Raw genomic sequence first — 25,874 nt, 5'->3', positions numbered from 1 at the left:
TATATATATATAAATAATAATAAAAAAAGAATCAGTTAATGGTACAAAATATTTGGTACTTGGCATGATATGATGAATGTTTAAATATTTATAATTAACATTTTAAGTAAATGTAATATTTCTGTGTAATTTATACATTTAATATATATATATATAAACGTATTTATATATTTGTGATTTTATATTTTATAAATATATACATGTATATTTAGATATATTTGTGTATGCATATATGTGTGTGTGTGTTTAGATAGCGATGTGATAGATGTTAACATTTCTATATAATATATGATTATAATATATACAATATATACTTTAAATATATACACACATCATTTATATGTGTGTGTGTGTAAACAAATTTTTTAAACATTCATGTGTAATATATAAATCAATAATACATAAAAATGTAAATATATTTAGTTTTTTTTCATGCTTATTAATTAATGGTACAACGTGCTTGGTACAGGTTGACGTTATTTATGAACTATATCATGCAGTATTAGATGCAAAGGTCCCCTATATGAATTCTCTCTGGTTGTTTTTCTCAGGCTATAGAGTGTGATGGAGGGGCAGACGGAGCAGCATCTTCCTCCTCAGGCTGCCAGTCACGAGGAAGAGGATGATGGCTGGACGGTTGTACGCAGGAAAAAGTGACTGGACTTGCAGTATTAAGACTGATGAATATCTTAAGCTAAAAGACTTTTTAAGGGCTTCTCTGTCTCTCCAGCTCTCGATACTTCTGCATTTGCAATCGCAACAAACCCACAGAATGGGGCGGTTGACTGATGTTAAAACACGGATAGATTACCTCACTGGACCGCTTTCATGGGTTTCTTTCAACACAAAGTCTAAGGAAATTAATTTGTGTATGCTTTGTAACTGGTCTGGTCTTTCGTGCATATATAAATATGTATATACATTTTTTATGGTCTAGCTGTGGTCTAACCATGACACTGATTCTCTCTTTGACTTCCTATAACACTTATATCTTGTAGGTTAATGCCTGCAATGGTCATTTATCGCCCTCTTGTGTCACTACAGTATCACAGCAACAGTAAAATGCAGAGCTGGATTTTACAACTATTTAGTGTTTTACATTTTTTCAAAAATAGCATAAGGATATGCTAAACTAGTTAATGGAAGAAAAATAAAACAATGCATGTTTGGAACAAACTGCCAGAGTTTTCATAGTTTTTCTCATACTTGATTATTTAAAATGTTTAAACATGCTCCATTGTTACAGTGTTACAGCGACCACATCAGGATTATAAAAAAAATACTCCATAATGCCATCTGTGTTTGTAAGTGATCCTTTATTCTTCGGTACACAGGGTTTGAGCTCAAGGCTTTATTGAATTCAAGTCAAGTATTCATACAGTGTTCTGTATGTTCACAAACAAGCATTCCTCACACATATTCGCAGACAAATATAAAAAGGTGAGGGGCTTTTTTTCAGTTTTTGTTTTTTTGCAGATGGCATGTCAAGGCACTATTTTAACATAAATATGTGACCCTTCTAAACAATTAAATGACCGTACAATGAAAACTCGACAGACTACAGACATATCTGCATCATGTTCAGAGATCAAAGCTTATTTAAATATATATATAAAAAAACAATAGGTTTGAGGTTCTAGCTAGGTCTGTGCTCAGATTCTGTATCTCCAGTATGTTTTACCTTAGCAGTGAGTTTATGCTCTGAAAGGTGGATGTGTGCACCAAGTGATCAGACGGACCAAAATGACACAGACCGCACAAACGCAGTGAATACAAGGAAAACAGAGCGGGTTAGGAGTTGATCCAGGGGTGCTGTAGACACTCGGCAGCTGTGGCGCGGTTCTCTGGGATGAACTCGAGCATGGTGAGCAGGAAGTCGCTGAATTGGGCTGCTTGATCCAGTGGCCACTCATACTTCTCCAGCAGCACCTCGAACAGCCCCCACGGCTTCAGGGTGGAGATGTGCCTCAGCTCACCTACATACACGCAAACACTCCGTCAAAACACTCTCATGCAAATTCAAGGACGCAACAAAGTGCTAATGTCAAGGTGGCCTGTTTTCCATGAAAGTGAATAAGTAGTCCAAAACTGTGTGAAGGAAAGTTGTGAATCCAGGTAAGGATATTTAGAAAAATTATATATATATATATATATAAGCATCTTCTGATATAATTTGTAACACATTTACAAAATAATATAAATATATATTTATGATGCCTAAAAAGTTTCTTGAGAATTTCTGTAGATTTATATATATATATATATACACACATACATGTATAGACTAGGATAAATCCAAATAAATTATGGCTTCCTACTATGAACCACGTGGCATTTCAAATATCTTGTCACTGGAGAAATAGGTTCAAGGTCATTTTAAGGGATTTTTATCTCCGGTCTAGTGAGAGATGGTGCTCAATCAGGTGGGATTTGTGGTTCTATGGCAGTGGAGGAAGGACAAACAGAATTTTTACATTCAACACTATAAGTGCATTCATGCTTTGTTGCTGGAGTTAGAAACATGAGGGGCTCTTTCTCAGTGGTTTACAAATCAAGCAGAGTGAACTTTGCTAACGGGTTGATCTTCAGCAAAGATGTTCTGAGCTAATAATATCCTGACTATTCATCAGACGTCTGTGGAAAACCTTTTCAGAATAAGCACTGCGCGAATGAACCAGCACGTCATGATGTTCTGGGGTTTGACTATGACCTGATGACTAAATCTTGTGGGCCATAAACACATGCTCTTCATGCAAACCTTTTTTTCTTTGGATTTTGAGGGGAAAGTGTGGGCATGTGCTTCATCAGATTCACCCTGACATTCTCCTGTAATTTAAACATCCAGATTTGCATTTTTTGGTTGAATAGTGTTTGTTGAGCTCTTACCTCTTCGGTTGAAGTATTCTCTGGAGTATCGGCCTGACAGGGCAAAGTGTGGAGGAATGGGACCCAACAGCTCAATGACGTGAGCTATGTGATCTGGAAAACAATACAACACATTTCTGGACTAAGGAAACTCTTCCTTTAATGGTAATCATTGCATAATTTAAAGCCTATATATATATATGTTTCTGAAAGATATATATTAATGTTTCTGAAAGTCTCTTACACTCACCAAAGAGGTGTTCATTTGACCAAAAATACAGTAAAAACTAATAATGTGAAATATTTTTATAATTTAAAATCACTGCTTCTATTGTTATATTATGCTGAATTCATTTATCAAAATAAATAAATAAACGTTTTACTGATCCCAAACTTCTGAACGGCCAGCTCTGGGGAAAAAAGTATTTGAAAATGAGAAGAAAAAAAACTAAGGTACAAGTACTTAAATTATGTTAAGCAGCTGTCACTGTTTAGAAGTATAAAATAATCCCTTTGAAGTTTTTTATCATGCCAATAACTATATCCTGGGAGGAAGACCAAGAGAACTGACCTTCATCTCGAGTGTAGTCCTCTCCTGAGTGAGGCTCAAACAGATAGTCTCCAGTCACCAACTCAAACGCCTGTGAAGACATCATATTACTGCTCTCTCACATGACACACAAGCAGGAAGTGCAAGTGTACATATTAACATCCTGACCATTTTTTCATTGTCTTTATGAAAAAGTAGACACTAGATCACTACTGATTAGCGCTGAATGAGTTCGTACCATACACGCAGTGCTCCATATGTCAGCGGGGGGTCCGTACTCGGCTCCGATCAGCACCTCCAGAGCTCGGTACTGACGCGTCTGGATGTCCTCGGTAAAGTGCTTGTGCTGATATAGAGGAGAGAACATCAGTAAACATCACACATCACCAGCTCTTTGTGTTCAAACACCTGATGTGATCCATAATTCACTTTCTGAATGCCTGGAATCGACCCACTGTACTCACCACCCAGCATGCATTGCCTAGGTCTGCAATCTTGATGCGTATTTTATCTGCGTTCTGAGGTTCTAGAGGATTCACTAAGAAATCAGCAGCAGAGTATGCTGGGGGAAAAACAGACCATTTTAGCACTGATGTGAAACTTTCAGCAACATAATTACAGCCCATCAGAACACATTTGACGTTTAATTTCAGATAAAAAGCCTACAGAGAGCAACAGTCGGATTCCAGAAGTAAAAATTTCATTCATTTTCTTTACAGGGGAATTGACTTTGAGCGATAACGTATAAACCTTTAAAAACAGACCTACTGTGAACCGTGCGGTTGTTAATCAATGGTATATGCTTTTGTCGAAGCCATCAGCCACATTATTTCAACTTAATTTTTAAATAACAGTTTTCACTAGGGAATCCTAGTAAAAAACTATAATATCCATAATTCTGCAAAGAAATCTCTACTAATTGGAGTCAAACCACACCAAAAGAACTCTTTAGCACCCACACAATCCCATGAAGCACAATCAAGTCAAACTCTCTCTGCTCTCAAACTACTTAAATATTTGTGTGCGTAACACTCATTTTGCAACAAAGGTAAAATATATTATTTCAATATACATTTATACTTAGACTTGCTTTGTATTTATCCATCATTTTACATTTGATTGAACCATTTCAAAGACTGTAATAATGTGTTTCCAGTTACTAACATCATAATTCCAGCCAATTTTCTTTTTATATTTCCATTTTTAAAAAACTTGCATGCACATTTTTACATTTTTATGCTATACTTAGTAGGGCTGTCAAAAAAAAATTCGAATTTAGAATATTTGTTGAATTAAAAAAAAAAATCCAACGTTTTTGCATTCGAATTTAAGGTCTGCGTCAGCTGTCAGGCAGCCTTATCAGTGGCGCACGAGATGCGATGACGATGTATGTGTCATTGATTGCATTTGAATGCTTTTGTTAGTTGAACCCACTAGATGCGGCGCTGCTACGTTGTTCATTCATATATTGCGGAAAACGAGAGCATCAGTGTGGAGATGATGTTGTTTACGTCAAAACTGAAACCAAGCCGTTCACACATATTTATCACATTTTCTAGAGGGACATCTATCAGCGCTGCTCTCGCGTCTCGCAGAGAGCGGCATGTTTAGAAAGCCATGCAAAATGAATGCAAGTTCAACTTTTAAAAAACATATCTAAAGACGTTATGGCGGTTTTTCCCCATCCCACTGTATCTCATGTTTTTAAATGAAGAAAGTAGCCTACTCTTTGTGATTGGTTTTCGATCCTTTGTATTAAACTATACATACACGCACGGTGCTGTTTTTTTTCTAATTTTTTAAGCAACTTTATTAATTATATATGGTTTATAAACATTATTTTAAACATTATGCACGCACACACACACACACACACGATGCGCAAAACTCCGCATTTGAACAGTCAATAGCAAATACTTAAACTAATAACAAAACAGTAGCTGATTCAGAAGCGCCAGATTGTCATAGCAAAGTCAGAATGACCTCCTCTCCTAGGTTCACGAAACGGTCGTCCATAAAATGCATTGCTGTTCTGTTGTAAGTCATCTTAAAGATTCCTAAATGCATCTACTTTCGGAAGGCCAAATAAAGTGCTTTTGCTTTCGCCTAGAAACACACAGCGTCTCCCTGACATGGCTGCTTCAACACTAACTGCGGTTACTGAAACCACGCCTTCTTTCTTTGCGTGCACATTTGGGCGGCATTATGCAAATATTTTCACATAGTGAGGTAGATATGTGGGGGCGTGTTAGAACGAGCCGTTTTAGGGGGGCGTGGCAGAGTCTTAACTTTGATAAAGAATATCTCTTTGTTTTTGAGACTTTAGTCTTTGCAACTTCAGGGATCTTATCTATGCACAATCAGCTTGTAACACTCCAAAGAGAAAGGAAAACTTGAAATCGCATCATATGACCCCTTTAAATTCGAATATAATTCGAATTTTGATTATATTTAAGTAGAAAATTCAAATTTAGTTTTTCAGTCATTTTGCCAGCCCTAATACTAAGTGTTATATTACCTTGCCATTAAGTTACAGAAAACTAGTCACAGCTGCTGCATGAGTGTTTCTAATACAACGGCTGATGGGTTGACAGCAAATTTGACATCTTTCTCTCTTCTGACTAGTGTAATCAATCGGTCTATATTTTTTTCCTCATAGATGCTTTTTCTTATGCTACTGTGGCTAATGGGAATGCAAAAATGATGTGCTGTCATTTCCGTTCACCACTATAGAAGTTTACCGAACTGTTGTGAAATGGGACCTTTATGATGATTCTTCATGGGATTGTAGTTCTTTCTCTCATTTAAGCAGTTAAAAACAGTCTTATACATTTGTCTTTTTGTCAAATTTTCAAACATTATTTTACTTTAAATCAAAGTTTCTAATGCTGATTAACTTGTAGCTGGTTGGTTTGGTTCATGGTTTGTAATTCAAAGACTATAAAACAAAGACTATAATCCCTATGGGAATTATGAATGTGTGAAAACACTCTATTGGTTGTTTTCCATTAGCTCAAAGCAGCGTACGTACTGTTGGGAGAGAGCAGTGAGCGCTCCGTGGAGTATCCGGACAGAGTAGACAGAGCCGACTCAGAGGTAGCTGACAGGATGGAGCTAGACATGCCGGACAGGCCCGATCCAGGGCTGGAGAAGCGCAGGGGCCCGAAGCCGTTACAGCCCTCCTCCAACCACGACGAGCCTGATTCTGGACTGTGTTTATTCAGTGCTCCTATAGAGTGTCCGTTACCGTTCACTGTGACCAGGGTTTCTGCAGACATAAACAAGTTAAATTTAAGACTTTTTAAGACCTTTTTAATACCACCTTATATGAAATTTAAGACCTAAACCTGTAATGGAAATACACAGTTTATTACATACATATATGTGATATTTAATGTGTATAAATTAAATATTAAATATAATTAAATTGCTGTAATAAATGGTATTTATTACTATGATATACAGTGAACTTTTCATGTCAGCAGACAATATTCCATACAAAATATCCACTATAGGGCTGCTACCAGTCAGATTAAATAATTTACACTGCAAATAACAATAATTACAACTGCAATGAATAATGTTCTGAGATTAATGTTTTAATTGCATTTATGAGTATACAAATAAGAAATGTTGAGGGGAAAAATGCATACTTTTCAACATACTTCTCAACTAAACTACCAGTAAGTGGCAGTAAGTCACTTGAAGAGTGAGTCTTTGAGTCATTCATTCAACTGATGAAGTGTTTTATCATGCTGCTATCTTAAGGACTTTCGTGGACAGCTGACTCCTAAAGTTTTTGATATTCTTCATATTCTGTGTGGTGGTCAGATAGAAATTAATCTTTTCCAATAAGTTTAAATAGTTTCCAAATAGTTGAAATTTTACCTTTTATGGGTATTTTCTATAAGTGTGCATTATCTTTTGAGTCAAATTCTTACATTTAATCAATGAATTTGAATAATAAGACATTTGGGCTGTTACCAAGCAAATGAAATCAGTATCAACAAAATTCATCTTTGCAATCCAGACATAAGCTGCACCTGAATTGGTATTTAGATGTGAGGTTTAGTGCAGAACATGAATGCATTTAACCTGCAGTTACAAATGCATAAATAATGTTTTGATATATTAAACATAAAACATTGAATACTGATATTTGAAATAATTAAAAAAATGAAAAGATACTTTAAACGTGAAATTAAAGCCGCCAGTAGATGGCAGCAAGTCACTGTTAAGTGAGTCATTGCGACTGAACCGAATCATTTAAACGGTTGATTCATTCAGGAACGAAACACCGTCATGTTGCTCAAAGACGCAAAACAGCGCTGTGGCTTTGTTTGGAATTATTTTTGTTGGCGAAATAGTGCAAAAACAGGCAATATGGTGTCTAAAACGTAAGTCTCTTAATAAAACTTCTAGTTTATTGAACTGTTGTAAAAAAATAAAAATAAAATAAAAATCAATATCACATTTGTATATGGTAATTTTTGGAGAAAAAAAAGGTACTCTTCCGTGTGAACTTGATTAACTACATGAAGTGGTATAAATATACATATTTTCTGCCCCCATGTCTTGAATTCGTGATCATTCTGAATGTATTTTAATAGACTGAATCATGCAGTGATCAGGCAGAGCGCACTCTAAATGTGCACGCGCACTAGACTTCACGTAATGCGTGCACTCTGACTCGTGCACTTGGAATTAGTGCTCTGCATTTATCCCATCCTAAGTGCACACACACAGCAGTGAACACACACAAACAGTGAACACACACCCGGAGCAGTGGGCAGCCATTTATGCTGTGGCGCCCGGGGAGCAGTTGGGGGTTCGGTGCCTTGCTCAAGGGCACCTCAGTCGTGGTATTGAAGGTGGGAGAGAGTGCTGTACATTCACTCCCTCCACCTACAATCCCTGCCGGTATGAGACTCGAACCCGCGACCTTTGGGTTATCAGTCCGACTATCTAACCATTAGGCCACGACTTCCGACTCTGTAGGTGTTTTGAATGTTTTTTTGCTTTGTGAGAATATTGAGCAAAATAGCTCACTTGTCATGGTGTTATTTAACTATATCATGTTATGAATAAACTAAACATTTAGAATTTTTACCTCAGTGTGTTTCTTCTGAGTTTGTGTGCGGTCACGCTCATTTGTTCTGAAGTCTCGAGACAAACAGAGTGAGCCTCAGCGCGAGCTTGTATTCGGTATTCTGCTAACTTACTGCAATTCTCTCTGATGATGCAGTAACTTACCGCGGGGAAGAAAACATCTTCGGTCTGTCCAATGATTGTAAAGTCATTAGGTCCGTCAGACTGAAGATATTTTAGTGGTAATGAGACCAAAAATAATTAAGACCCATCGAATCCAAATTTAAGACATTCTAAGACTTTTTAAGGCCTTATATTAGGAAAACATTATTTAAGACATTTGAAGACTTTTTAAGGACACCCTGTGTGACACACATAGAGAGGAAAATGTGCTGAAAAGTTGATCTAAAATCTAAAATTAAATATGGCCTCACTTCATTAATAATTTTTTCTTAAGATTCAACTGAAAATTAAAGCATCTTGGAGGAGCACCAATGGATCTTCTGCAGTGAATGGGTGCCGTCAGAATGAGAGTCCAAACAACTGATAAAAACATCACAATAATCCACAAGTAATCCATTATTAAGACATTTTTAACTTCAAACCGTTGCTTCTGAATAAAATATGAGTCTATAATCCATAATATTGCTTTTTCCAGTGAAAAACTCATCGTTTCTGAATCAGGAGAGAAATATGCACAGATCAAGCAAAGTTTACAAGTGAAAACAGTCTAAAGCAGTTCTAAACAAATATGTCAGGGGGTGTGAGAGGACAACAGGGGATGGACTTTTTCACTGAAGGAAGCGTTATTATAGATTATGGACTGGTATTTTGGACAGAAGTGACAATTTGAAGTTCAGAAATCAGAAGCAAACTTATCTACATCTTGGATGACCTGAGGGTGAGTATATTTTTGGTAAATTTTCATTTTAGGGTGAACTATTCCTTTAAAAAATTTGCAGGTTCAAACTCAACAAAAAAAGTAAAATCACCACTGTGTCCTTAACCTAAACACATAACCTCAGGTTACTCCGGGGGACTGTCATTGAAATGTCCTTTCATGGGTCTCCAACCTTAGGCACAGCTGTCAGCATTGGCATGCAGAAGGGTTATTTTATTTAGTTACAGAAGCCAAACACTGTGCATTAATAATGGTGATTTTCATGACATGCAGTCTAGGGGTCACTTCTAAACGATTCACTCATTTTTGATACAATAAGCTTACACTGATGCAGCATAAAGTTAATTCTGACACGGGGGATATCTGACACCCCTGCGCCATTTCCAGCTCTGGGACTATTTTGGGACGGCAGCTCTGTTGCCATGTCTGTTGTCTGGTCGAGCCGTGACACGTCCGATCTATTGAGCCCAGTCTTACGGGACTGACCTGATGAACTTCTGAGTCTGGCGCTGTCTGTAAAACTACTGCTGCTACTTATAAATGAGACTTCCTGCTGTAGGTGCAGATATAGATTTATGAGAGGTACTGAACTGTATTCCAGGCCTTTGGCTCTGGTTACTGTATATCAAATAAATTGGGTAACTGTAATCTAATGGGGTCTGAAAGGTGCATGCAATACCGTCTGTTACGGATACTGCTCACAGTCTGAAGAAAACAGGAGTAATGCTTTCTATGATACAAACAGAGGATTCAATCACTCAACAGTTATAAACCTTTTAAATTATTTATGATATCAATTAGCAATTGTTGCACACATCAGAACATTTACAGGTGAAAAGATTAAAAAGAAGTTGATGCACAGAAGGAATCAAAATGACTAAGATGAACTAAATTAAAATATGGCATAATAAAGAAGATGAAAAGCAGTTTAGCCGACCTAAAACAAGTTGAGTCGTGCAGTAAAAATACTAGAGATAATCTGGATAATCACTTTTAGGTTTTAGGTAACCGCCATTTATTCAAGAAATCTGTAGTCTAACAAGATGAAAAGGCATAATAATAATAATAATAATAATTTATTTTCTTGGTTATCATAAGGTTATCATATCATTATCAATATGTTTTTGTTGTTATTATTATTATTAATAATAATAATAATAATAATAATAAATTGACCTGAGGCATGCAGAAAAAAAATTTCATCAAGTATGAAATCTGTAGCCTAACATTTAATATAGAGCAAAATAAAGATTAAAATGCACTAGTAATTTTATTTCTTATTTTAGTATTGACACAGCACTGAATATTATTTTTATTTATTTATTTTATTAAAAGCCAGTTAGGCATACTGGTTATCGAGGACTTTAAACATAAAATTCACTATCTGTTTTGGTCTTAAAAATGAAATACTTTCCAAGAATATAATACTGTCCAAAGCTAATCATTTTGAGATATCTTGTTCTTTTCGACCTTTCTTTCCTCATCTCAGTGGCGTAGACAGCCTTGCTTTTTGCCATTCAACACATTTGTATGCAGAAGGGAGGAAAATGTGACAGTAATTCGTGAAATCACTCTCAACCATGCAGAGGTGGTGGTTGAAATAAGAAAAGCAGAATACAGGCAGCGGGAACACAGCGGATCTCTGTCTGGCTGTCATGACGTGAGAAAAGATAATGCTCCTGTCTGAGAACAGCTTACTGCACTGCTCTTTTCTCACTTCTAAAATAGTCAGTTTTAACTTTTCTTCTAAAGAATAAAAGGGGGAAATGAATCGAAATGCAGAACGAGCAGATAGATAGATATCTTAGATAGAAAGATAGCTAGCTGGTTTAATGCTCCAGCATGCAAACACCTTTTAAAGGTCTAATATTGTTAGTTAGCAGTTAACGGTGTAAAATCAACACATCTGTGGGACAGCAAAGAGCGTCAAGACCAAATCCACTGACTGGGTGAAACCGAAAGAAATGCTTTTTCCATGCACAGAGTATTTAAACATATACTCTATGTGTTTTTACACACCGGCTTAAGATCAGTTATCAGACAAAACGGTGCATTCAAGCATATTTTGAGCATAGGTTGCATTCTCTTTCCCCAGATCAGTGGATCTGACCCCAGCCATGGAGATTTGCCCCTTTCCCAGAGGTTCATGCCTGTCTATCTGCATAGGCAAGGGTGGGTTAGGGTACAGCAGGCAGATTAAAACAGTCATGTGTCATTTTCACCAGGACAAACTACATCCTCTCTGTATTTCAGCAGGCACAACTCTGAACATACCTGTTTTTCCCTTGGTGCCGTGCTAACTGCCGTCAGAACAGAAGAGGAAAGAGGGAAGGGACAGAAAACCACAATGATAATAATTATAATAATTTAAAATAAAAAGAAAACAGAGAAAGAAAAGATAGGACTCCAGTTAGAAACCAAACAGACGACAGAGAAGAAATGAGAAATGATTGGCATATTCACCACAGAAGCAGAGGAGAAATGACGACCAGCATGCAGATCATTATAATGGCACATCTGTAGTCGATTCAACATTAAAAGCACACCCAAATGACTTTCTTATTTGCTTTCTTACCTTTGAAACTTAAAAAAAAAATCACAACTGTGTGCTTCGGCTAAAATCCACAGAATGGCAAATCTGTACGAAAAATACTGCCCATCAATGCTGTAAAACTTGGTTCTATCAATCAGTTGTTTATTGGAAAGATCTTTAAGCGGATCTGTAGGCAGATCTGAATGCAAGCTTGAAGTCGATTGTACAAAAGGGTCTGGTTTTAAAAGGACTAAAAGATTGGAGAAGTCTGACGCACGTCGCCAGAGAGAAGCCTGACCAAAATCGCAAGGTCAAAAGTATTCAAAAATGAAATATGCAAACAATTCACAGCAAGATCAAAAACTTGAATTTAGAAAATAGATAGGGTGAACTCTCATTTAATGCCGACTTGAAAATAAAATAAAATTCATAAACGAACTTGCAACTATTTCATTCATGTAAATATCTTCATATCGAAGAAAACAAAATCATTATAGTTCACGTGTAAAGTCAAGAATGATGCTTAAATCTGATTCGGAGGTTTACAAATACAAATACACAGAGACAAAGGCAAATTCAGTCCAGTCACACATTGAAGAAAAAAAAATGTCTATTTGTAATCTAAATGTCTGTTTTACACCGTCTAAACTGCAAGCAACAAAATGAACTGCATTACAATGATCAAGGCTGGAAATGAGCAGTAGTGAGACAAAACTAGAACGTTCCCATTAAAAGCGTTCAGACAGATTGATTATAGTGGGAGTCATGTAGTTTTATCTGCACAGACACGCAACTGACTTCCCAAATAACTCTGGATTGTAGTGGCGGACCACTCAGTAGTCTCCCTGATGTGCAGTAGACCAGACTTTGAGTATCCCTGGTTTATGTCATTGTATGCTGTTCATCATTTTATATGAATATAATGTATACCGTTTCTTTAATTTAATAATGAATGTATTTATTATGCAAGCATTAAATGAGTCATACATAAGTCTAAAGGGACTGTTATGTATGTCTCATGTGATACTAAGATGAGTTTCAGGTGAGCCTGATGTGAGTCACACACGTAAAATTAAAGAACTATACCGGAGGAGCCAGAAGGGGGCGGAGCTCCAGCCTTCTGCCATAACGTGGCCTCCGATGCCAGCCGTCTCACATACACCTCATTCACATCCAGCAGGATATTCTCTGGCTTTATGTCTGTGTGGATGATCTTGCATTTCGTGTGCAAGTAATCCAAGCCCTCGAGAACCTGAAGAAGAGAAATAAGACACCTATGAATCACTCCCACGGTTTTTATGGAGCTGCAATGTGTATTTGCTATCTGCAAATTGTATTTGCTATTTGACTGGACATTTTTTATGTCAATATGAATGTAAAACAAACGCACCTGTCGAAGAATGCTCTTCACACAGACCAGAGGCAAACCCATGTAGTTGGATTTGATGATCCATTTCAACAGTTGGTGGCCAAGCACTTCTAGTACCATACACACATCTGAGAGGTCAGCGAGTCAAGGACAGAGTCTGTGATTAATAAACCACAAATGGACAGCTAGGGAAATATGATTGCGCCATGTACATGTCCCAAAGCAAATGAGCTGCACAGTTTCGTCTGCTATAGATACTCAATCGCTGGTAATACTCATGGGGTTTTCAGCATCCACCATCTCACTATATGTGGAAACTACACATGAACTTCCTCTCCAGAGTTCCTCTTAAAGTTCAATTCATAAGCTTTTCACCAAAAAATTGTAAAATACACACAACAAACCACCAAAATAAACATTCTTTAACCTTAAGAAATGATGAGAAATATATCATATTATTATATTAATTCTATTAATATTAATAATAAAAATACATTTAAAAAAAGAAAATTGCGCAGATTTGACAAAAATTTTTTAAAAAGTATCTTAAAAAAATAAAAATTTTCTGTGTAAAGATACTGATATATTCGCATTTAACATTTTAAAAGACTTATTCACTTGTTAAAGTTTTATTAATTAAACTGATTATACATGCTTTTTTATTATTAACATTTAATTAACCCATTAAAATGGAAAAAAACACTGAAAAAAATTTAATGAAATTTGTGAGGAAAAAAAGATTTCATAGGGCCTGAGAAAAAAGAAACCAAGAAATTTTAAATTTGAATAACACAAAACAGTATTCACATAAAAGTCGAACCAACATGAGCATGTGATGCAAGCAGTAAAGGATACGAACACCATTGACACCAGAGATTTTAAAATCATCAATGAGCTGAACTATCCTTTCTCGTTTGGGGTCTGTGGGGTCGCTGTCTCGCACCTAAGGAAAAATTCTGTCATAATATATATCTTTAAAAAAAATGTTTTATAAAAAATGCTAATGTATTCAGTCCCCAGACTTACACATTTCAGTAGTTTAATCTCGTCTAGTGCAGTCTCAGTGTAGTGCTGGGCACTTTTAACCACTTTCAGTGCCACGAACCTTTTCCGCCTACAGACAAGTGTCATATATTGTTGAATTCATACAGACAGTCAAACAGCATGTTCAGTTGACAATCCATACATGACTATCTGGCTGACAATCCATAATCTGACATTGGGTTACATCTCAATATTGAGAGATCTAGTTCCAGCAGTTTAATCCCAGGGATTATGATTCAAGTACATCCAACATAAAAATACTCACTGTAGATCCCAGCACAGCCATACAGTGGAAAAATGGCCCCATCCCAGTTTCCTGACCACATGATATCTGCCATTAAACAGGTCTCCAATCTTCACTGGATAATACCCTCCTGAAAAAAATCTAGTATTGTTACATAACATCCATTCAGCCAGTCATTATCTACTATTGCTGCATTAAAACATATAGCAGCTATTTTACAACAGCTTCAAATGTAGGTCATCCAATCAGAATGGAACTATTTGTTTTGTAATATTAGCTTTATAATAATATACTGTTCTAAATCTTTTGTTTCATAAAGTGAAGCTGTTTTTGCACCAGAATTATTAGCGTTAACTAAAAACATTTTCGTTAACTGAAATTAATATTAAATAAAATATTAATATTATATGAAAAACTTAAACTAAATGAAAATCTTTAAATGCTGCCCTGAAATAAAAATAAATTAAACCTAAATAATAATAGTTAAAAATGACAAAAGCATTAACAAAATTACTCAAAACTAAACTGAAATTAAAAAGATAATTGAAAATGTAAAAATAAATCTAATTCAAAATATAAAAAAAACTATAATAGTTCATAAATAATACTAGAATACCACTGTTTTGCACTGATACCAGATTTATTTTATTTATGAATAATCACATTTTTTGTTTTGCATCAATAATGTTCCAAATAAAAACAGAAAATGACGAAATGAAGGGCTTTTCGTTTGGAACAGTGTGGTTTGGGAATAGCTCCAGTCAAGACTGCAAAGCCCTGCAGAGAGTTGTGCGCTTAGCTGAGCGCATCTCAGGGTCTGCTCTCCCCTCTCTACAGGACATCTACCTCAAATGCTGCAAAAGTAGAGCTGTTAAAATCATCAAGGACTCCAACCACCCTGGTAACTGTCTTTTCATTTTGCTGCCATCTGGTAAGCGCTTCCGTAGCCTGATGGCAAAAACCGAGAGACTTAGGAGGAGCCTCTTCCCCCAGGCCATCAGGCTCCTAAACTCAAACTCAGTCTCTTAACACCAACATGACTTCACTTAATTATCAGTAAGACACTTAATATACTGACATTGTCACTTGCACACAGCAATCTCTGTTATATTTTATTTCTTTACTTTTTTACCCCTATTGCTGCTATGTAACTACCCTGTACAACCTGTTTGCACATTCTCCTCTTGTACATTCCTGCTCATCTAAATATTTATTAAGTCTACAGTATACTGTCCTGCGCATTTTATTTTTTTAATCTTACTTTTTCCATACCTATATTTATATATAATTTTCTTGTGTTTGTATTCTTTAATAATTGCACTGTCCATGGAGCGGACCTGACTTACATTTCACTGCTGGTCATATATTCTCTATATAACCATGTATGTGACAAATAAAAAATCTTGAATCTTGGAAAGTAATTAATTCACTGGATTATCAAAAAAAAAACAGGCATTCTAAAATGGTTATGTAATATTTTAAATATTTTATAAATTTTTCAGCAAAATTAACTGTGATGAGATACATATCATTACATATTTTTTCCAGAGGTGGAAAGAGTACGAAAATATTCTACTCAAGTAAAAGTACCATTACATTAATGAAATTTTACTTAAGTACAAGTAGAAGTACCAGTCTAAAAATCTACTCAAGTAAAAGTAAAAATTACTTGGGGTGCTTTCACACCTGTAGATCGATTGCGATTTTCCGAAACAGGGATTAAAATTATTACAATGTTGCTTTTTATTCTCGGTGCGGTTCGCTTTCACACTGCAAAGTTTCTAAACGGACCAAATTTGTCAATACAAGTCACGCGCGAGTAAACGGTTGTCTCATTGGTCAAAGTTCCACGGTTTATTTTCCGGGATTCCACGCAGCTGTCACGCATGTCATCCGTCAGGATGGAATGACAACAGCTTTTTTTTTTTTTTTTGAGCAGGAGTCCAGAATTCATTGTGAAAACATTTTTAAAATGCACCTACTAGGAAGAAGAGCAATAAGACGGCATTATAAAATGAAAAAGTGCGCTTTTTTATTTTGAATGGCGAAGACGTGCACACCCACAGACATTCACAGGTTCATTTTGAAGTATTAGCAAAACAACAAAGCTAATGCTTTTCACGGAACTTACGTAATTACCCATTATACATTGTGATATAGCCTGGTTGCGTTGGTCTGTTAGATCGGATTGCTTTCACACTACAACCGAACCGCTCCAGAGTTCGAGCCGAACTCCAGTTTTCAATCGAGCCGAGACCACCTCGTTCAGGCGATCTCAGACCGATTGTTTCGGCGCGGCAGGCCATCAGGCTCCTAAACTCAAACTCAGTCTCTTAACACCAACATGACTTCACTTAATTATCAGTAAGACACTTAATATACTGACATTGTCACTTGCACACAGCAATCTCTGTTATATTTTATTTCTTTACTTTTTTACCCCTATTGCTGCTATGTAACTACCCTGTACAACCTGTTTGCACATTCTCCTCTTGTACATTCCTGCTCATCTAAATATTTATTAAGTCTACAGTATACTGTCCTGCGCATTTTATTTTTTTAATCTTACTTTTTCCATACCTATATTTATATATAATTTTCTTGTGTTTGTATTCTTTAATAATTGCACTGTCCATGGAGCGGACCTGACTTACATTTCACTGCTGGTCATATATTCTCTATATAACCATGTATGTGACAAATAAAAAATCTTGAATCTTGGAAAGTAATTAATTCACTGGATTATCAAAAAAAAAACAGGCATTCTAAAATAATATTTTAATATTTTAAATATTTTATAAATTTTTCAGCAAAATTAACTGTGATGAGATACATATCATTACATATTTTGTGGAAAGAGGGGTTAATCCAAGATACACAGGAAAGATTGAGGTAACAGGCAATTACAAGACTAGACTAGACTATGAACTGAGACTGGGAACTAAGGGTGCTTTCACACCTGTAGATCGATTGCGATTTTCCGAAACAGGGATTAAAATTATTACAATGTTGCTTTTTATTCTCGGTGCGGTTCGCTTTCACACTGCAAAGTTTCTAAACGGACCAAATTTGTCAATACAAGTCACGCGCGAGTAAACGGTTGTCTCATTGGTCAAAGTTCCACGGTTTATTTTCCGGGATTCCACGCAGCTGTCACGCATGTCATCCGTCAGGATGGAATGACAACAGCTTTTTTTTTTTTTTTGAGCAGGAGTCCAGAATTCATTGTGAAAACATTTTTAAAATGCACCTACTAGGAAGAAGAGCAATAAGACGGCATTATAAAATGAAAAAGTGCGCTTTTTTATTTTGAATGGCGAAGACGTGCACACCCACAGACATTCACAGGTTCATTTTGAAGTATTAGCAAAACAACAAAGCTAATGCTTTTCACGGAACTTACGTAATTACCCATTATACATTGTGATATAGCCTGGTTGCGTTGGTCTGTTAGATCGGATTGCTTTCACACTACAACCGAACCGCTCCAGAGTTCGAGCCGAACTCCAGTTTTCAATCGAGCCGAGACCACCTCGTTCAGGCGATCTCAGACCGATTGTTTCGGCGCGGATCCGATTGCGATTGCCGTGTTCACATATGCCCAAACGAACCGAGCTAAGGGGGAAAATGCGCCAGGTTCCGAAACAATGAGCCAGGTGTGAAAGCACCCTTAGTTACATTTTAACAGTGGGAGGGAGGCGAAAATGGGATAGGCCAAGGGTGTCAAACTCAGTTCCTGGAGGGCCACAGCCCTGCAGTTTAGATATAACCCTAATTAAACACATCTGATCCAGCTAATCTAATCATTTAGGCTTATTTCAAAACTAAATGGTATGCGTGTTGGAACTAAACTCTGCAGGGCTGCGGCCCTCCAGGAACTGAGTTTGACACCCTTGGGATAGGCCTATAAATCTCAAACCAGTTGTTTTTAATTAAAGGAATCAGTTATTTAGAATAATAAGACACTTGGGCTATTACCAGGCAAATTAAATCAGTATCAACAAAATCCATCTTTTCAATGCAGAGGAAACACAGAAGCTTCATCTGAAGTGGCATTTAGATGTATTTACACACTGTTTAATGCAGGACATTAATGCATTTAACCTGCAGTTACAAATGCAGAAATAATGTTTTGATATATAAGACATAAAATGTTGAATACTCATTTGAAATTATATATTTAAAAAAAAAAGATACTTTAAATGTGAAATTAAAACTGCCAGTAGGTGGCATCAAGTCACTGTTAATAAGTGAGTCATTGCGTTTGAACCAAATCATTTAAACGGTTGATTCATTCAGGAACGAAACAACGTCATTGCTCAAAGACGCAAAACTGTGCTGTGGTGGCTGTGTTTGGAATTATTTTTGTTGTCGAAATAGAGCAAAAACAGGCAATATGGAGTCAAAACTCAAGCCTCTTAATTAACTTCTTGTTTATTGAACTGTTGTAAAAAAAATCATCTATATGTAATCATGCTGAATTTTGGAGGAAAAAAAACGGCACTCTACGTGTGATATTAATTTATTATATGAAATTATATAAATATATAAATCTTCTGCCCCTATATCTTCAATTTTGTGATCATTCTAAATGCATTTTAACAGACTGAATCACGCAGTGAAAGAACGCACTCTATGCGCACGCGCACTAGTCTAATACTATACTTCAGGGCACTCTGTAGGAGTGTTTTGTTTGGTTTTTGGCAAAATACTGATAATGTCAAATCGCACATCGTTAAAACAACAATTACGATATTATCGCAGACGATATATAATCGCACACCCTGCACCACTGTCTTTTTGGCTAATTCGTGCAAACCCTTTTGCTAAACTGTCAAAGCTTCATTTTAACCACCAATGCAACGATGCAAACCTTACCTCTACATGCTTGCGAAGGGTTGATGTCGAGATTTTATAAGCTGCTAGTTTGGTCTCCCTAGGCAAACACAGTTTACACTGCATAATAGAACATAAATATGGCCAGGGGTTCAATTCATTTCCTTCGAGTTCAAATTCAGCAGAATATGACGGGGTTTTGTTTTCAGCTGGGTCTGCACCATAACGCCTGTCTTGTCCGTCTGCATCTTTATTGTGATTTTAGCACCAGTTTGCTCTCCTGACCATTATTTACTGCAGTAGTTTCCAGGGAGCTTTTTTTTTTTACTCAGTAATTAATGTGTTTTAAAATGTAGCGAAGTACAATACTTCAAACAAAATATACTTCAGTAAAAGTAAAATTACAGATTAAAAAAATTACTTTAAAAAGTAGAAGTACACAAAAAAGCTACTCAATTACAGTAACGCGAGTAAATGTAATTCGTTACTTTCCACCTCTGATTTTTCCACATTATGTATTGGTGATATCGCCTCTTTAAGTTGAACGACTTTATTACAGCCATAAAGCAAATATCAATTTAAAAACTATTTCTTATGATCATCCTACCTTTACAGTAATCTGACGGATTCTCTTGCTCCTCATCATCTGACCCGAGTAATTCAGCTGGGGGCGGGGAAAAGTCTGGAGGGGGAGGGCTCAGAGCTTGTGGTGGGGTCGTCTGATTGGCCGGGGCCTGTGTAGTGGGAGGAGTCGTGGAGAGAACGGCAGGTAGACACAGTGAAGGTGCTATGGGAGTGGAAGATGTGTCTGGAGACGAGAGGACACTGGGTGAGGAAACCACTGTGATGGGAATGGAGTGAGGGATGTGGGCCGGAGTCTGCAGGTCTGGAGGACTCTGGGAAAGGTTTAACGGGGACGTCGGGGGCGACTCTGGAGGGATGGTGGATCTGTGGATGGTGAGGATGTGGCACAGTTCATCGGAGGAGGGGATCTGGGGTCTGTAGAGCAAGAAATATAAGAAGAAGAGATTTTAAATACAACATCTGGTGGCTGACATCCTGTGTGAAACTACATTTTTCTACAAAACATCACTTGTCTGTTGTCTATGGCAAATGCAGCTATATTTAAAGGAGCAGAATGTTACTATTTATAATCAAGATTCCCTGATGACAACTACTTTCTATTAATTCTAATTCTACTACTTTTCATAAGCAATCTCCAGCTGGGACTTTCATATCTAGGGCTTATGATTTCACTCGAAGCACATAGTCTTCAACCATCTGTGCAATTCAAAACATCAATGCACCATCTTAATATAAAGCCGCACTGTGTCTCAGTCTATCTAGCTTTTATTAAATGGCCAATAAGTACATCTAAAGGGGTTAGCAACTGTAGCCAACCAATATGGGTTTTTCCTGATGCTGATATCTAAAGAGCAGTGTGGCTAATACAATGGCCAACATAAACATATAATGTGTTATGCACACACTGTAATGCACAAGAACATTCAGACATCTGGGGCCACAGAGTGAAGTTCATGTCCACTGTGATAAGAGTAGAGATAAGTAGAATTAATATTATTATTATATTTAAGGACTTAATTTATAGGTACATGCTGAAAATTAATTTTTGCTCTGTTCTCCGAGGTCTACTTATAATGTTATCAAAATTTTTACATCAAAAAACATCGGAATTTAGAAGTAATAGGCTACTTTCTGTCCTGTTTTGACCCCCACATCGGAACGCTCTGTTTGAATAGGCGTGGAGGATTGTCGACTCGGAAGTAAACACCCACTGCTGTGATTGGCTAAAAGTTGTGTATGTTTTACAGCCTTCACCCTTGGATGCTGCTGTGGTTTAAGTTAAAAACGCATAAAAACACATATACATATCAAACGATCTGTAGTAACAGACAAAGCAATAGTGACCACATAATAAAAAAGTTACACTTGTGTGGTGCGACATTACTGTCAGATACAATATACTCTGCATAGCATTGTCTTTTAGTTTCAGTCTTTCTGAAAATCCTGCATCGAATTGTGCCTTGTTTGTAAATGAATCCGTGGTCAAATGAAGTGAATAAAGCACCAAGTTCTTACTGACGAGGTCTGGATCTTCATTAAAAATAAACTTCATCCACTCTTTCCTAATGTTGAGATCAGAAGGAAAGCAATTCAAAGACAAAGAGTTTTTCCACAACTCTGCACAGTGTCTTGTTGTCTTCAGAGCATCTTTGTCGTTTGGTTTCTACGTAGAGCTGCGTTTGCCTCTCTTGTTATTTACACCAGTGTTTCCCAACCGGGGTGCCATCTGTCGAGAGCAGGGGTGCCGTGTAAAAAAAAAAAAAATCATTTTTTTAATATTTTTAAATTGCTAAAATGTTCAAAAAAGCATCTACTATATAATATCCATTTCTGATGTCGCCAATAATTAGAGATGCACTGAAATTTCGGCTGCCGAAAATTAGTTCCCCGCTCAGGTTTCACTTTCACGCGGTGTGACGCTCTGCGTATTATCCCGCTCTATGCGTGTGTGTGCTCCGCTCAGTCGCTCCACTCGTATACCGTTCATGCGAATCGGAACAGCAAAGTCCACTCAATAATTGAGCCGACAGGAAACATGGATGTAGTACAGTATTGTTTCTGTCTGCAATAGCCCTACTGTGTTGTAACATGGTGTGGTATATGGGCAACTCTGGTAAATCTGCCCTCTCATTCATTGATCTGCTAACCGTTATGTTATGCTTGCATGTTCTGATAATAATAGCTTTCTAGGACTAAACATTATTTGGATAATTGGTAAAAAAAAAGTTAAATATCTTAACCCTACCTGAAAAACTAAAAAGCAATTTGTTTAATTCGAAGGCCTGTCGTTATTTTTTATTTGTGCTATCATTATTCATTTCTTTATTTGTTCTTATTTTATTACCGACTGCTTGTCATTTTTTTTTATTCAATTCAAAGTTTGAAATCAAGCTATCTCGTGCTACTGCACCAAAATTACCCCACTGTAAAATTAAAAAAAACACAGAGTCAGCAAAAATTTGTGAGATAGCTAGTTATAATGGTAATTAAATAATGTTTACATATGTATAAAAGCTTACATTAAAATCAAAGTCATATAAATTGGTCTCTTCATTAGAAATTAGCCTACTGATTGCCACCATTGATGGACACACTTTTTTTTATAATATTAAAAATATCTGTATGACATTATATTCTGCAGTTCTTCCCTGTTGTACCGAATATCTATACTTTTCAAATTATCGTATCGAAGTTAGAAATTCAAATATTGTGACAAAATTAATTTTGTAGGGTGCCACAAGTTTGTTAAAATTTCCAAAGGGTGCTAAAAGAAGGTTGGGCAACACTGATTTACACTACATGCGTGAATTGGTGGGCGGGGCTAAACAGGCAGTGACGTAGAAGTAGGTGTTGTTCCTACAGCTGTGTGAAAAATTCATACAATATTTACAAACAGTTTTTTGTATTTTCTGAAAAAACTGGTTGATTGACACACAGTTACATATCAAAATATTGTCCGATTAATCGTTCTGACTATTATATCAATGGAATAGTATAACAACAGTATATCATTATTCAGTATTAATGAATATTACTGATAATTTAAATGCCAAATTAAAAGTGTGTCATTTTTTTGCCTGTGTTATGTGACAAACGGTAATAAAAGCAGAAGGTGTAAATATAATGTCGTCTTAGAATTCGATACTAAGAGCATGTGATGTTTATGTAGGGGAAGCACATACACATCTGCTCTATGCATCTTCATGCTATTTTGGCCTACTTCTGAAGTTTTGCATCACAGCACTGCTAATACAATTGAATCGCTTGCATTTCTCCTCATCTGACCATACTAGTTTTCAGCATGTACTAAATGAATAAATGTGGGGAAATCGGAATTTTGGATAATATCTATACAGATCTGTTGTTCTTACCTATGATATGTACCTAATGTGTATTGTTACGCTTTTTCCAAGGGTGTGATAAAATAGGTTCCACATGCATGGACTGGGAGGGAGGGCCATGAGTCAATATGCTTATCTGGAGAAGTGACTCCCATGGCCACCCTCCTATATATTTTTAGCAGCATCTCACAGAGCAGAAACCCAGATCTGGATCCTGCCCAGTTAGACACACTCACCCCAGCTCCAAACTAGAGATCTCCAGTGCTGCTGCCGCTGCTTTGCGGTGCTTCTTGTTTTTCTTCTTCTGCTTTTTGCCGTGGCTGTTCTGGGGAAGGCTGTTATCGCTGCTGGATACTGCCATGCATCAGAGAGAATATCATATAACATAATATATATTAGACATGCTGTTATAGGCACCCCCACCCCCAATTCACTACATATGAGCAACTAATGGAGGACAATCCACCAACAAAATCGAGGATATCACATCGTCAGCAGGCTACATGACTTTATTGATCCCATGCATTTATTAATAAACAACCGAATAATTGAAATGGGGTAAAAATCAGAGAAAATCCAAACATTAGATCCTCTAAACGTGCTCACGCTTAGCTTTACCGCTAACACGGGCTCTAGTCATCAAAACAAGCGTCCTTTTAGTCCTCCGATAAGCCGACATTGTTGTATTTATCCTCAAGACATGTAATACATCCACAGACATAAACATATTTAGGGCTGTTTGGCTGGTTTTTAATGAAAACACTCTCACCGTTCATCGATATCATCGGGACAGCTGTCACCTCACGCACATTCGCTTCAGTTGGTTCTGCGCATGCGCAGTCAGACAGCGCTGTGTTGACAGCATCTCGTGCGATTGAAAAGGGACTGCGCGAGGACATCGGGGGCCGCCACAACCTGCAGATCATGCCCACCGCGATTAAATATTTTCTGAACATTAGGCACATACTAAACGTCGAACAAAACATATTTTTTCCACTTAAGGCATTAAAGCGTTATCTTACTTAATTAGTGAAACAGAACAAAATGCATGCAAATGATCGTGTTTTTTTCTCATCTTAAACCAGACATTGTCACAATTTTCGTTAAAATTGTTCAGAATTTGAACAAAAATCCTTTTTGTTATTTCTGCCAATATGTCAGGCTGACCTCAGCAAGCATTAAAGGAATTGTTCACACAAAAAATGAAAACTGCTGAAAATTTACTCCAAGAAGATGTAGCCTAGTTGCGTTTGTTTCTTCATCGGAACAGATTTGGAGAAATGTAGCATTACATGATTTGCTCACCAATGGATCCTCTGCAGTGAATGGGTGCCGTCAGAATGAGAGTCCAAACAGCTGATAAAAACATCACAATAATCCACAAGTAACCAACACCAAAACTGCTGAAAATTTACTCCAAGAAGATGTAGCCTAGTTGCGTTTGTTTCTTCATCGGAACAGATTTGGAGAAATGTAGCATTACATGATTTGCTCACCAATGGATCCTCTGCAGTGAATGGGTGCCGTCAGAATGAGAGTCCAAACAGCTGATAAAAACATCACAATAATCCACAAGTAACCAACACCACTCCAGTCCATCAGTTAACATCTTGTGAAGTGAAAAACTGTGTTTTGTCCTCTATCCATAATATTGCTTTCTCTCGTGAAAAAGTCATCTTATCTGAATCAGGAGAGAAATATGCAAAGGTTAAACACCATGAAAAAGCAAAAACAGTCCTAAACAGTTCTAAACAAATATGAGGGTGGATTTTGATGTGAAAGGACAACAGGGGATGGACTTTTTCATTGGTGGAAGCTTTATTATAGATTATGGATTTGTATTTTGACCAGAAGTGATGATTTAAAGTTAAAATGCCTTAATGATGGATTTGTTTCTTACAAACATGCATCTTTTCACTTCACAAGATGATGGACTGGAGTGGTGTGGATTATTGTGATGTTTTTATCAGCTGTTTGGACTCTCATTCTGACGGCACCCATTCACTGCAGAGGATCCATTGGTGAGCAAATGACGTAATGCTTAATTTCTCCAAATCTGTTTCGATGAAGAAACAAACTCCTCTACATATTTGATGACCTGAGGGTCAAATTTTTGGATGAGCTCATTTTATTTTACCAAAAGTACATTAGGTTTTTCATTTTGATTTATGTTAGTAACCTGTTTTTTTCTACTATATTTAATTATTTTAGAAAACATTTATTATTAGGCATATATATTAAACATTTTCCCACCTCAAGCATTAAAATCTTATCCTTTTCAGTGAACACAAAGTAAAATATTTGTACATTCTCGTGTTTATAATTTAAAGCAAGAAATTATGTCGTATGTTTTTGTAGAAATGGCTCAGAATTTGAACCAAAATCCTCCTTTTTTGTTATTGACATGTCAGTTTAAGTCATTCAGCCCAGATGGATCCACCCATTTAAAATACTGTCCCAGACACTTTTGTTCTGCTGTCTACAGATATACAAAATCCAAACCAGTAAACACAATGTC

General features: G+C 36.7%; 1 protein-coding gene and 1 pseudogene across 1 annotated transcript; one reads left to right on the top strand and one right to left on the bottom strand.

Moving 5' to 3' along the window:
• LOC107584882 (pre-rRNA-processing protein TSR2 homolog) overlaps positions 1-1,277 on the top strand; it is a 2,981-nt pseudogene extending 1,704 nt beyond the window's left edge.
• A 183-nt stretch (positions 1,278-1,460) lies between these two features.
• On the bottom strand, positions 1,461-24,189 carry LOC107584918 (SRSF protein kinase 3-like). Its single transcript, XM_016271687.1, has 15 exons — positions 24,126-24,189; positions 23,593-23,710; positions 20,038-20,429; positions 14,616-14,724; positions 14,333-14,420; positions 14,162-14,249; positions 13,328-13,434; positions 13,024-13,189; positions 11,621-11,704; positions 6,447-6,683; positions 3,880-3,977; positions 3,654-3,761; positions 3,437-3,506; positions 2,887-2,979; positions 1,461-1,976 (listed from the first exon to the last, which is right to left on the bottom strand). The coding sequence occupies exons 1-15, from the start codon at positions 24,139-24,141 to the stop codon at positions 1,792-1,794; spliced, it is 1,959 nt and encodes a 652-aa protein (XP_016127173.1). The 5' UTR covers positions 24,142-24,189; the 3' UTR covers positions 1,461-1,791.
• Positions 24,190-25,874: the final 1,685 nt, after the last annotated feature.

This window comes from Sinocyclocheilus grahami, unplaced genomic scaffold, assembly GCF_001515645.1.
Source record: "Sinocyclocheilus grahami isolate Dianchi unplaced genomic scaffold, SAMN03320097.WGS_v1.1 scaffold64.1, whole genome shotgun sequence".
NCBI classification, from domain to species: Eukaryota; Metazoa; Chordata; class Actinopteri; order Cypriniformes; family Cyprinidae; genus Sinocyclocheilus; species Sinocyclocheilus grahami.
Note: the sequence above shows the minus strand (reverse complement) of the source record. Positions and strands in the feature narration are given on the sequence as shown.